The sequence below is a fragment of the Pocillopora damicornis genome, chromosome 10 (assembly GCF_964200805.1).
Source record: "Pocillopora damicornis chromosome 10, jaPocDami1.2, whole genome shotgun sequence".
Classification (NCBI taxonomy): domain Eukaryota; kingdom Metazoa; phylum Cnidaria; class Anthozoa; order Scleractinia; family Pocilloporidae; genus Pocillopora; species Pocillopora damicornis.
The window spans coordinates 20,153,723-20,167,127 of NC_142679.1; the positions used below are offsets into that span (position 1 = coordinate 20,153,723).

At 40.1% G+C, this 13,405-nt stretch overlaps 2 protein-coding genes across 2 annotated transcripts in view; both read left to right on the forward strand.

The window, feature by feature from the left end:
• Positions 1-13,405, forward strand: part of LOC149039319 (uncharacterized) — a 167,393-nt gene that overhangs the window by 138,019 nt on the left and 15,969 nt on the right. The gene's annotated exons all lie outside the window — the stretch shown is intronic.
• The window catches only part of LOC113664582 (polycystin-1), a 33,195-nt gene that overhangs the window by 11,171 nt on the left and 8,619 nt on the right, over positions 1-13,405 (forward strand). The window contains exons 13-20 of the mRNA XM_027180208.2: positions 285-3,982; positions 8,718-8,902; positions 9,541-9,923; positions 10,105-10,269; positions 10,654-10,791; positions 10,914-11,081; positions 11,672-11,932; positions 12,448-13,071. Coding sequence (XP_027036009.2) covers positions 285-3,982; positions 8,718-8,902; positions 9,541-9,923; positions 10,105-10,269; positions 10,654-10,791; positions 10,914-11,081; positions 11,672-11,932; positions 12,448-13,071 — 5,622 coding nt within the window. The remainder of the gene's footprint in view (positions 1-284; positions 3,983-8,717; positions 8,903-9,540; positions 9,924-10,104; positions 10,270-10,653; positions 10,792-10,913; positions 11,082-11,671; positions 11,933-12,447; positions 13,072-13,405) is intronic.

The window sequence follows — 13,405 nt, forward strand, 5'->3', positions numbered from 1 at the left end:
AGGTCACGAGGTGACCACCGTGGTGGTCATCATTAACCCTTTAACTCCCAAAAAAATTCTCCTCACCGTAAACCATACAATTCCTATGATGTTAGTTCAGAGAATCTTGTATTGGATCAACTAATTATCCCCATATTGATATTTTTCTTTATTCTCATCACTTGTCTACTTGATATTGTATTGATATTGTAAGGAGAAATTCTGTCTCGGTCATTCATGAGAGTCAAAGGCTTTATTGTTTTTTATTTGCTGTAATTTGTGCTGCTATTCAAATTTCGTCATAGATTTATCGCCCGACATGTAACGACCAAAAACAACTTTATTGTCAAGCAAAAAGAGTTTGTGTCACCAGGACTGCGAACAAAACCTCGTGTCCAGTGGGTAAGACCGATACTTGCCACGGTGAAAACGTGTTCAGCTTTAAACAGAGACAGTGTGCCACTGAGTCGTGTAGTGAAAACAACACACTGAATGGTGCTAATGTCAACTTCGACTACGAGCACGTCTCAAGTTACATGGTCTACTTAACAAGCGGACATAAACTTTTCCTCATCGAGAGTACAAATCAGCGACTTCAAGTCGAAGAAGGTGACGTCATTGGGGTACGTTTCCCCTCTACGGGGCCAGCAGCGGCATTGAAAACTAGCTCGAAAAGTTTCTCCTTCCTGTATAATATTTCAGAGATCAACGCTACCACGACACTGCGAAGTAACCGCCTTCCTTCAACAGAAGACAGTCCGACTGAACTACATTATGCTCCCTCGATAGCCATTCTGTACTCCGCTGTGTCTGAGACTAAATTTGAACACCAATTCCTTATGGCTGGACATGAGGCTGTTTCCTTTTCAGTAGGCAACTCTCGCGGAACAGAGAGCTTCACAAGAGAGGTTATTCTTCAAGAAGCCATAACAGACTTCCAATTAAAACTACCCGATGCTTTCCCCTACGGAGAAACTGTCAATGTTACAGCGGAAATAGTTTACGGTACTAATGTGACGTATGTCTGGGAATTCGGCGATGGTGAAAATGCCACAACATCAAGTCCGTGGGTAACGCACGTTTACAGGAACAAAACTGGAACAGTGACTCTTAATGTTATGGCAATAAATAAAGTAAGCTTGATGTCCATCTGGTGCACAGCTGTTATTCAAGAAAGAATCGCCGGCATGGAATTTAGGGAAACTGCATTGCTTCCTATTGAAAACGGAACTACTGCTAATATTGGCTGGCTGTTGCGTAACGGTTCGCACGTAGACTTCAATATCACTATCACATCCACAGGCGACAACCGTGCAACAAATCTCTCCAACCCCAAAGTACCTGGGGCAATATTTTTCGCCATTTATAAAACGAATTTGACGATTCCTGGCTTGTACCTGGTGTCAATCACCGCCACAAACAAAGTGAACAGTCTGAAAATCAGTGGGAACCTGAGCGTGCAACGTTCCGTCTACGGAGTACAAATGACGCACCCTGGCTTTTTGAGGACCAATCAGACGTTCAATTTCACCATTTTGCCCCACCAAGGAGAAGAATGGGCCAGATATACCCTACTTGCGATGGACGGAACCACCATTAATACCTCTGATAAAGTCATTCCACATGTGTATAGAAAGGCAGGGAGATACAAAGTTTCTTTAATAGCTTCCAACGACATTAGCTCGGTCGTGGTGCGCTGTGCAGAACTCATCGTTCAAGACGTTATCAAAGGCCTGGAATTTAGGAGTTTTAGACGTGAGGTAGGAGTAATGGAAGAGGCACGAGTGCACTGGAAGTTGAATCAAGGAAGTGAAATCTCTATTCTAGTCGACTATGGTGATGGCGAGTCAAAACTGTTTGAAAAGAACATTACAGTTGGAGACATATTTGTCGCCATTAGCCTTCATAATTACTCCGCTCCAGGGGAATATCTCGTAAATATAACGGTAACAAATCATGTGGATAGCCGTTGGATAAACACCACAATTTATGTCGAGACCCCTGTAAAACACTTGAAGTTTGCGGTAGAACGAGGTTCTCTACAAATTTTTGAGGGTGGCAGATGCAGGGGGATAAGAGATTTGTACATTGCGGTAAATGACTCCGTCACGGTAACTGCTGACATATCCAACGGCACAAACGTGAACGTGGTCTTCGACTTTGGAGAAGGTAAACCGAAAAGCAAGCATCATCCACGGGAATTCCCCACAAACGGAACGACAGAGAACCACACGTACTCTACAGAAGGAGCATATAATATCACTGTGACGCTATACAACAGAAATCAGAAAAATGGTACGGATAGATGCGAAGTTATCGTCCAATATCCAATCGACGCAGTGCTGCTCACGTCCAATTCACCTCAGCCGTCCGACCCAGGGGAAGTAGCGCTTTCATTCCACTTCCCTGGCTACAACGCTTCTGGACCATTTAACGTGACATACGACTTCGGAGATAATGAAACTGGAAGCTTTTTCTTACAAGATAAGAAGGAGACAAATCATTCGTATCCTAAACAAGGTGTGTATACTGCCACGGTGAAAGTATGCAACGAGATAAGTTGTGGTAATGCTTACGTCGAAATTATAATTCAAGATAAGATCCATGGACTCCAGATTTTTTCTCATTTGACGAATTTTATCGATGAGTGCCCCGGGGACAATTTCAGGCCTACAAAAGGAGTGTTTCCCAAGGAATACGACGTATTCTTTAACTCCTCTATCACAAATGGTACTAATGTAACTTACAGCTGGAATTTTTCGAGAGACAATGACGTATGCAAAGGAATGAACTGTATTCGGAAGTTTTCTTCCACGGGCAACCACACAATTTGCCTCACAGCCAAAAACAATGTCAGTAGCAAGACTGTGAACGAAACTATCATTGTTCACGAGAGTATACGTGGGGTAAAACTAAGAAATGATGGACCGGCAAAAATGAATACGTCCATTAATTTTAGTCTGAGCATGGACCAGGTAGGAAACGACTCTTGTTTCACAATCGACCTGAAAGATGAAACACATTTATTATCATACAGAAGTGGTAAAGGCAGAAAAAAATGTGATGGTGGTAAAACGTTTGAAGGATCTAAAAATTTTTCCCACACTTATAAAGAAGCAAAACCTTACTTGGTCAGTTTTAAGGGCGATAATAGCGTATCTTGTGTCAAAATTGAAAGCGAGGAAACCAAAGCCGCCATTGTGAAAGGGGAATGCATCTTTCCAATTATCACAGCTCCGGGAATTGGAAAAAGGAAAGAAAAAAGTACAAAGTTCAAAAAGTCAGAGAAGATTGAAATAAAAACAGTAAATACCCTCAAATGTTACAACTACTCGACCCGGTACTATTGGAATATGTCTCGATTAGACGACTCCGTTAGCCCGACTCCAAACCTATTCGGGAGCATTCGTTTGGACAGACCAAACTTACTAATCCCACCAAGGACACTAGACTACGGCTTATACGAACTACAATTTAGCATCAACATGTTGGCAGAACCAGGCGTTTACACGATGGAGAAATTTTACATCAACATCACAAAAACGGATCTCGTAGCTTTCATCGATGGAGGTACAAAAAGGACTGTTGGTAATGAAGATGCTTTGACGTTGGACGCCGGAAAATCATATGATCCTGACACGGAGGCGGAAAAAAAATTGAATGTTGAGAGGTGCAACTGCACGTTCGCATGGTTTTGCAAAAAAGAATTTGAAAACGGAAGTTATAAACTACCTGTAAATCTAACCAACTTACCACCTATTCCCACCCCCCCTGTACAAAACATTACTGCAAACGACTCCATAAGGCCACAATTAGGGGGCTGTTACGGATACGGACCTGGACAACTTAACTTCATGAAAGTGCAAGATGTGTTGAACACGACAAAAATGACACCCAACACAACCTACATAATAAGATTCATCATCGCCAAAGACACACGAGTCTCGTACAGAGATCAGACGATAAACGTCAAACCGGGAAGCCCTCCAACTTTAGCCATCGAGTGAGTATTCAATACTGAATTATCATCTCTGATTTTGTGTACATTGGTGTGAAATTGCCATGCATTTTTCACTTATTTCACTTTGCGACCATTTTAGATACTTTGCACACCATTTAAGTGCCACTCTCGCTAAGAGCGGTCCTCTCGACTTCTCGTCGGAAAAAGTTTTCTTTTATTTTTGCCCATGAAAAGGGTTTGGGACACATGTTTCAAAAGTCGTTTAGTTGTTCTCCAATTTTCTTTTTTTGCGTCGCCACATGCCAAAAATGATTATAGGCCAGACCACTCCTGTGGACAGTGGTCGAAAGTGTAAATTTCAAAGATTTTGTCCAGCGCGCAGCGACTGCAACAATGTAGCTCACGGAATTCTATCTTGCTACAAGTTACAAGGTGTATTCAGTTAGTTCAAAGACAAAATATGGAAACTTCAGATGAAATATTTTTCTTATCAGCGTGATCAGAGGAGACCCTTCTCTTCGACCTTAATTTGCATATCAAAAAGTCTCTACTTTGTACGAAAGAATTCTCAAAATGCAGGCGTTAATCGGGCTGAAAAAGCATATCAGTACATAGTTTATACACCAATGAGGTCACGGATCGCCTCAAACCCGCGGGTATATCTCTAGCTTCCATCCACCAACTTCTTAAAAACAACAAAAATCAATGTGTTTGCTCAATTGCACTCGTGTCAAAGATCACTTGCATGATTCTTAGAATTGACCAAGATCTCTTTTTGACCGTTCAAACTTCGTTCGTTTATCTTCTACGTTGAGGATTCTAGGTTTTCACAGCAACTAAAACGTTGCGTAAACGTGATTGGTCGTAACGCTTGCGCGCTTGTGTGACTTACAAAGTAGACAAAGGTGATCGGAAGGCGTCCTCTCGATAATTTACGTTGAAATATCAGGTCATGAACTACGCACAGTGTGGAGAAGATCAAAATTAAAGAATAAAATTTGGCACTCTGGTCATAACAGACATATCGCGTTGCTTAAAAGGACACAAAAACAAGTTAAAATGGGTTACAGTGTTTATATTGACAAAACAATATGCATACACTCTGAAATAACTCTTGCAGTTTCTCCCAAGATTAAGTATACGGAGCCCGATGAACTAGCCCTCCTTTCCCCAGATTTGTTTCCATCACTAATGATGTTACGCTCTTATGGATTACAACGGTTTTGAGCGACAAACTCGACGTTTCCCTGCGATCATCAAAATCAACTGGACAAACCCAGCTTGATATATTGCGTGAAGTGATAGTGCAAACTTTTCTCCTGGCCATATGGCCTGTTACGCGGGTTCTACAAATTGAAACCAAAATTAGTTAGTGTAACGAATAAGAATCGAAAGTCATTAAAATGGACTGAATTACATTTTAATGAGAAAATTAACTTTTGAAAAGGTTTACTTGATTCATGGAAAGCAAAGATTGGGGTGGCTTTGGGTATTTAAACCCTGATTTCTCTCCTGGAATGCCGGTGTCCCAGCGGTGACCCCCAACAAAACTGAGTGAAAACATCATCCTTAACGTTCTAGTAAAAATGGATGATACTTAACGTTCTAGTGCGCACTAAAGTATGTTTTTAATTCAAAAGATGCGTATCGTTGATGCATAAGAACTGGCATCCCGTCGGATGTTTCTTTTTACCAAGGGAAAATGGGCAAGAATTTAGTTTAATGTCTGGAGAGAGGTCGTTTTTGAATCTTTTCCCCGATAGTCGAACACCGCTAGATTCAATAAGAGATAAACTTGTGACACTAATTTATTTTGTCATTGTTCAATGCTCGAGTGTTGGGACGACGTGGTACAGTGCAAGTTGTGCGAGGAATGGTTACACATGAGCTTCGAGAGATTTAAGACTGCCCCGGAGGGCGAGTGGCTCTGCATTGTCTGCAGATCACCAGACTCTAGACGTCTTCGTAATTGTTAAGGTGTTATTTCGGATCCCTCAACAGTTAATAATCGTTAAAATTAGAAAACAAAATTGAGTTCGATGTAATAGTCTCCAATTTAGTTAAGACGTTGACATTAGTGTTGATTTGCATCTGAAAATAAGCTGAGAGTTCCAATAGTTCAGAATAGAAACATTTTACTTATCATAAGCTTTACGAACGACTTGTAGTAGGAGTAGTTTCTTCGTTCTTGTTCAGAAACTTTTGAATGTTTAATGCTATTATTTCTCAAACTCAAACTCCAGTTTCAGGATTCATCGTACGTCGTTTCAAAGTTTTAAAATCCACGAGTTTCGCGACAAAAGAAAGTAATACCTTCCAGGTAAATTTTAGTGAGTTCAATAACAGGCGGGTGGCAGCTTTTACGACAAATGGCGTTGGAAACTCAGTCTCCTTTCACTGCCTCACATTCTTCTTTTTGCTCTGGATGCTAAAAAATACTTTTACTACATTTTCAGTGTCCTCTCAGGTGTTCTGCTGTTAAGAACATACCACTAACCGTTTTATTTTTTTCCAAATCAGGGCGGAAATACCCAAAGCCACTCCAATCTTTGCTTTCCATGAATCAAGTAAACATTTAAACGATAAAATTCTCATTAAAAAGTAAAATTCTCCAGACCATTTGAATAACTTTCGATTCTAATTCATTACATGAACTAATTTTGGTTCCAACTTGTAGAACCTGCGAAACAGGTCGTATAACAAAGAGAAAAGTTTGCACTACACGTCACGCAATATATCAAGCTAGGTTTATCCAGTTGATTTTGATGATCGCAGGGAAATGTCGAGTTTGTTGCTCAAAACCGTTGTGGTCCATAAAAGCGTAACATCATTAATGACGGAAACAAATTTGCAGAAAGGAGGGTTAGTTCATCGGGTTCCGTATACTAAATCTCGGGAGAAACTGCAAGAATTATTTTAGAGTGTATGCGTGTTGTTTTGTTAATATAAACACTGTAACCTATTTCAACTTGTTTTTGTGTCCTTTTAAGCGACGCGATATGTCTGTTATGACCAGAGTGCCAAATTTTATGCTTTAATTTTGATCTTCTCCACACTGTGCGTAGTTCATGACCTGATATTTCAACGTAAATTATCGAGAGGACGCCTTCCAATCACCTTTGTCTGCTTTGTAAGTCACACAAGCGCGCAAGCGTTACGACCGATCACGTTTACGCAACGTTTTAGGACAACTTGGCATCTAATCTCCATTCAGTTGCTGTGAAAACCTAGAATCCTTGAAAGTTTGAACGGTCAAAAAGAGATCTTGGTCAATTCTAAGAATTATGCAAGTGATCTTTGACGAGCGCAATTGAGCAAACACATTGACTTGTGTTGTTTTTAAGAAGTTGGTGGATGGAAGCTAGAGATATACCCGCAGGTTTGAGGCGATCTGTGACCTCATTGGTGTATAAACTATGCACTGATATGCTTTTTCAGCCCGATTAACGCCTGCATTTTGAGAATTCTTTCGTACAAAGTAGTGACTTTTTGATATGCAAATTAAGGTCGAAGAGAAGGGTCTCCTCTGATCACGCTGGTAAGAAAAATATTTCAGCTGAAGTTTCCACATTTTTTCTGTGAACTAACTGAATACACCTTGTAACTTATTGCAAGATAGAATTCCGTGAGCTACATTGTTGCAGTCGCTGTGCGCTGAACAAAATCTTTGAAATTTACACTTTCGATCGCTGTCCATAGGAGTGGTCTGGCCAAAAATCATTTTTGGCATGTGGCGACGCAAAAAAAGAGAATTGGAGAACAACTAAACGATTTTTGAAACATGTGTCCTAAACCCTTTTCATGGGCAAAAAATTTAAAAAAAACTTTTTTCGGACGGGAAGTCTAGAGGACCGCTCTTAGCGGGAGCGGCACTTAAGCCGGTCAAACGCAGAATGAATGGTTTGTGACACGGAGCAACCAAGTCGTAGTTTTTCTTTAGCCTGGAAGAAAGCTAAGGTGGTGCGCATTTTCTACACCAGTCACAGAGCACAATAAGCTAGCCCTGAGCAATTTCGGATTGCTTTTCGATGCTCGGTTAAAATATGTCTTATCATCAGTTTGTCATCTATTGAGCACATTTTGCGGGCCGAAAAAGAGGTTCTGTCGGGCTTAAATGTATCCCAGACAGTGTGCACGCTCACGTCATTTTTCAGACTGTTTTGTTGTAACTTTTTAAGTTTTTATTTCCTCAATGCCCTCCAAAACTGATAATAACAGTAATAGAGTGAAAAAAATATATGTTTTGGGCCCTTCTCAAAATTATTTCAAGTCGGCCTAAAACATATTTATGCCCGCGCACATAAACTCTATTGTTTGATTCCTAAAGAGTCGTTCGATTAACATTTGTAGTTTTTTTTCTAATGCGGTGTGGTCTTTGGTATCTCAAAGAGACTATCAAATATGTCCATGAACGCCAAATTTAAGAATCACTGGGATAAAAATGCACATAAATTTTTCAATTTTTAGTTCAGAAGGTCAACGACTTAGTAGTTTGTTGTATTCTGTTATGTACGTTGAAAAAAGGTAAATGTACTATTCAGAGAATGAAAAGACCTTTAATTGACTATGGATATAACTTTGCCTTTTAATCCACTATGCACACTCCAGTACTGTAAACTTAAACTCAAATCTTCGTTTTTGCGGCCTCTCCAATCTCTGCCTCAAAATAATTTCGTTGCAGGCTATACACAGCTGACTCTAATATTTTTGGGAGCAGGAAAACAAAAGGGGTTTCTCGAGTTTGCTTTGAATTTATTTTATCGATATTGCATTTCAGATGCGAACAATGTGAAAAGAAAATAAACCCTTCGAGCAAACTAACTTTACAAGGGAAAGGAACGTCTAAGGGTGGTCAAAGGGTTTTCTACAGATGGGAAGTGGAAAACATAACAGACCTCGAAAAGAGCGCATCTACGCCCATAACTTCGAGAAGTCTGGTTATCAAACCCAAAACGTTTAAAGGTGGGTTAATGTCATTCATTGAAGTACGTGTAAAGTAAAAATACCAACTTGGTATAAAAATTTGCGGTATTTAAAACTGAAAATTCCCATGGTGTAGGTATCCAATCTCTTTCCGCCCTGCTGCGACCGCTATTGCTCGCGCATCTGGCTTTATTTCGAGGTACTCCATTGCGCCTCCTTACATAAGGCGCGATGAGCGCGCGCACGCTAATAACAGCGGCTTTCTTTTCATGACTGGAGCTGGTAGGGGAAGTCTATGATTTTAAAAGAGTTTCATAACCTCTTACTTCATTACACTTATTTGCTCAATGGAGCAAGAGCTATGGACAAATTTCAGTGATGCATGCTACCGTACGAGAAGAAACCGTCAGAAAACATGAATTGAGAAAGAGTGCATAATGCGATCACAATCGGAAGAGGAATAATTACTGCAAACGGTTTCGATTTCACTCCAAATTCTCTTCACTAATTTAAAAGGAAGTTTATAGCTGCTAGAAGACAGAAATTTACGCTCAGATCTTCGTTCTCAAGGCTAAAACTACAGTCACCGTTTTAATACGCACCTAATACCCACAAAGTTTTGGCAGAAGCTTGTATCCTGCTTTGATGAGGGATGGTAAATACCTTTTGTTTTGCAGGCGGCAAAGATTACGAAATCACACTATATGGCAAAATTCAGGGTGGAGAAGAAGGACTCAGTACGCTTAAAATAACTGTGAACGAACGTCCAAAGAAAGGAAGCTGTGCACCTTCACCGCTTAAGGGGAACCCTTTAGATCCCATATTTACCTTGAAATGTAAAGACTTTACAGATGAAGACGAGCCGTTAATTTACGAATTCCTTTACTCGACATCGCCTGATGGAGAGAAAAAAAGTTTAGGAGGCGGATTAGAAAAGTTCCGCAAAAACGTCTCATTTCCCAGTGGTCTTCAAGATTACGAATTCAACTTATCTCTTTACGCCAAAGTTACTGACAATCTTGGAGCTGCAACGGTGGTCGAATTTACAAAAAATGTGACAGTAAGTCGAAATGTAAACTAAATTCTTTGCTTCGACCCAAAATAAGGTGAATTAGTTGTGCTTTTCTTTGAAAAGAACGTAGTAGCGTAATGCCTGATTCCACTCTCAAAGACCCTCAGCCACTCAGCAATGATGGCATGAGAAGGAGTTCTTACTCTGTTCAATTTTTGTTATTCTAAAGGTGGAAAAGAAAAAAATTAGTGTCGTAGCTCTTCAAAAGAAGGCGACCGAGCGGCTTGAATCGATAATGAGCGGTGGTAACGTAAGAGAAACTGCATCGTATGTGTTAAGTGTCGCTGAAGTACTGAACGATCAGAGCGAAGAGGATAAAAAGAAAAGCGAGGAGGTAAATAAACATTAAAATACTTTCTTAAGGATTTGAGTGGCGTTTGGCGTTAAGAATACAATAATCACTTTTTCCCAGAGCTTCAGTTATGCGATTGCGATGATAATCTGAATGAGTTCAAAATTTAAAGTGAAGGAAAAAGAATGACCCTCTATCCCTCAAAGGGTTGAAATACTAAGACAATGCACTAACCAGTTATCAAACATGTCAGGTGAAGTTGGGTTATGTCTTACAAGCCAAATTCTCACAGAAGCCGGGACTGGACCGGTTTCTGTAGCATAGAGCGAGTGTAAGTTTTGTCATTTTTTGCCCCTGCACCCTCCGTCCTAAAGAATAATCGATGAGGATAGCGTTTTGACAATGACGTTTTTATTTCCTCCTCAGCTGAGAGAAAAACTCGCTATAGCTGTGGTTGATTCGGCAAAAGTATCCGAAGAAACGAGCTTATCAGATGTTGCTCAGTTTGCCAGCACTCTCACGGCAGTAACAAATAAACCTGAACAGAATACAGAGAAGATAGTGGTAAGTTGACAATTCCTTACTTAGCAAATAAGAGCCCTGTGTAAATGTGGCTGTACCTAACAAGTGCGAGGGTTTAACGTTTGTTTTTGTCGCTTCGTAATCTGTTACTTAATTGTCACCAGGACAAGGTCTCCAACCTCTATGACGATGCAAGTAAGGCGATTTTAAAGCAAGCGACGGATAACGAAGGAGCGTCCAGCGAAGAGATCCAAGGAGCCTCTAAGGCAGTGTTTGGTGGAGCAGTAAATCTCATTAAATCCGCGGATGTAAAGCAGAAAAAGCCAGAAGAGGTAATGATATCAGCCCCAGAAAAAAGTTTCCGTTGGTATTTTCAAGTAATATATATGGCAGTTTGTCCACTGAGTATCGAAAGTGCCCCGGAAAGTTGTTGCTTTTGCCGTACCTCGTTTAACAATTGATCTGAACCTTTTGCTGTCTGTTAACGTTCTTTTAAAGCGTTAAATCGTCATGGAAATATTTTGAAAATTCTCTGATTATTTAATTAATACATAAAATGTCCTAGATTTCAAAAGACCATCCTTTTACATGTCATCAGTGATTAAGAATCTCCCCCTTAAATTTGTCTCATGGCTCTGATTGACATGATACCCCAATTGTGTTTGCTTTCTGTTGTGATTTGGCTACAACTAGACTACAATGGAGATCTCTGGAGTGTATATCTTAAAAAAAAGCTTAGTTATTGACGTAATTTGAAAGAAATTAATGAGGTAAAAGCTCATATTTGGTAATGAGTTCGCTTGTTTTGATTTAAGCGCCTCAACCTACATGAGTTACATTTACCTCAAGGAAAGTTCATTGAAGGAATGTCACAGCGCAGGACATTTTTTAAAATTCTGCGTTGTTTTTTATTTTTTTGTAGTCGTCCGGTGAGAACAAAAATAATACTCAGATGAAGAAAGTTCTTGGTACTCTGGATACTTTGTCTCAAGCTCTCACAGCATCCAAAGTTCCGGGTGAAGAAGCCACAACAATTGACACACCGTCTTTGTCATTGGGAGTTTCCAAGGAAGATATTGAAACTTTAGGAAAGAAGCCAGTCACGATCGGTAACAGCCAGGGGGCGGAAGTAAAACTTCCGGAGAATTCGACGGCTTTCGGCAACGGAACTCTTGATCAAGTGGTATGTAATATTCCCGTTAAACAATTAACTATATCTGACAATAATTCATCGATATAGAGGTAGATGTCCACCACTTTTATCGAAACTAAGGTTAATAATTTTTTTAGTATTTACCACACAGGAACAAATGAAAGTAGTTTATTTCTGTAAATGTACTGAGAAAAAGGTGGGAGATCAGACTATTAAAGGGCGGTCTTGTCTCTTCGGCTGTCCGGGGGGGAAGTATTACTAGCTAATCACTTCCAAGCTGACCAATCAGCAGTACAGTTGCAGATATTTGAGGCACTTGCTTTAGCCCCACTTTTCAAAATTAATTCAAAGACAGAAACAAATTTGAAAAGATTTAACTATAACCATCACAACAAAAGCAAAAAATGTGTAATGTGTTCATACATGATATCTTGGGTCTTTCTGTAATTGTTATATGCACGTTTGTTTGATAAAGCAAAGCCTTTCTTAGCGCATTTTTTTGGGTGTTATTAACACACTGATTCAATGTTTTGTGGTGATTTCAGGCAATGTTGTCTGAAATTAATCTCTATCCCGGTGGCCAAGCTTCGAAACAGATAAACAACAGCAAGCTTGTAAGCTTTACTTTCTACACGTCAGTGAACAAAAGCCGCGAAGAATTCAGTGTCAAACTTTTAGGGCCGGGAAAGGAAATCAGTGTCATGGTGCCCCGAAAGCAGCCCGAGGTCGAAAGACATCCAACACATGATAAGCTTCACACGTCTAAATTCAAGCTACACAAATTTGTCATACTTGACAATTCGTCCGCTGTTACCATTGAAACCAAGCCAGAGCTTCCAGTGGAAGTGGAAATGTACGTGAAAGTGGGAGGCGAGCCAAATCCTTCCCAAGGGGAGTTCGACTTTAATGTAACACTTTCGGCCGGTCGCACCGATTCGCTTAACTCTACAATTCCATCCTCTTCCTATGAATACCTCCTCTCTAATGATGTGTTAAACTGGACGGCCGCGGGGAACTACTCTGTTATGGTGCGTTACAAGCTTCCAGAGAACCGTTCATTCACCGAGGACCAGCTTGGAGACGGAATAGGATATAACTTTTCGGTGTACACGTCAAGCTGTTTGTATCATGACCCAAAAACTAACATTTGGAGAACAGACGGTGTCAAGGTATTAAAACTAATATCAATATTAATAGTAACCATAATTCCTTCAAGGAGTTGTTTCACGTTTTGCACGCATGCACAGGCTTTGATCTATTTCATTTATGCCTGTAGCATGAAGGAAAATGTCACAACGAGCCAATCAGAAATGAAAAAAAAAATACAAAGAAACAAAAAACCAGCAAATGCCCTGAATTAAAAAACGGGATTGACTGGTTTTGCACTTGCTTCACTGAGGGTCTATTGTTTCCAAGATAGAGCTCATCGACAGTAATTCTTCCCAGAAGCATTGAAGTAGGATGAAAGATTATTTTACTCTTTCGTAATAAAGAAAATACAAA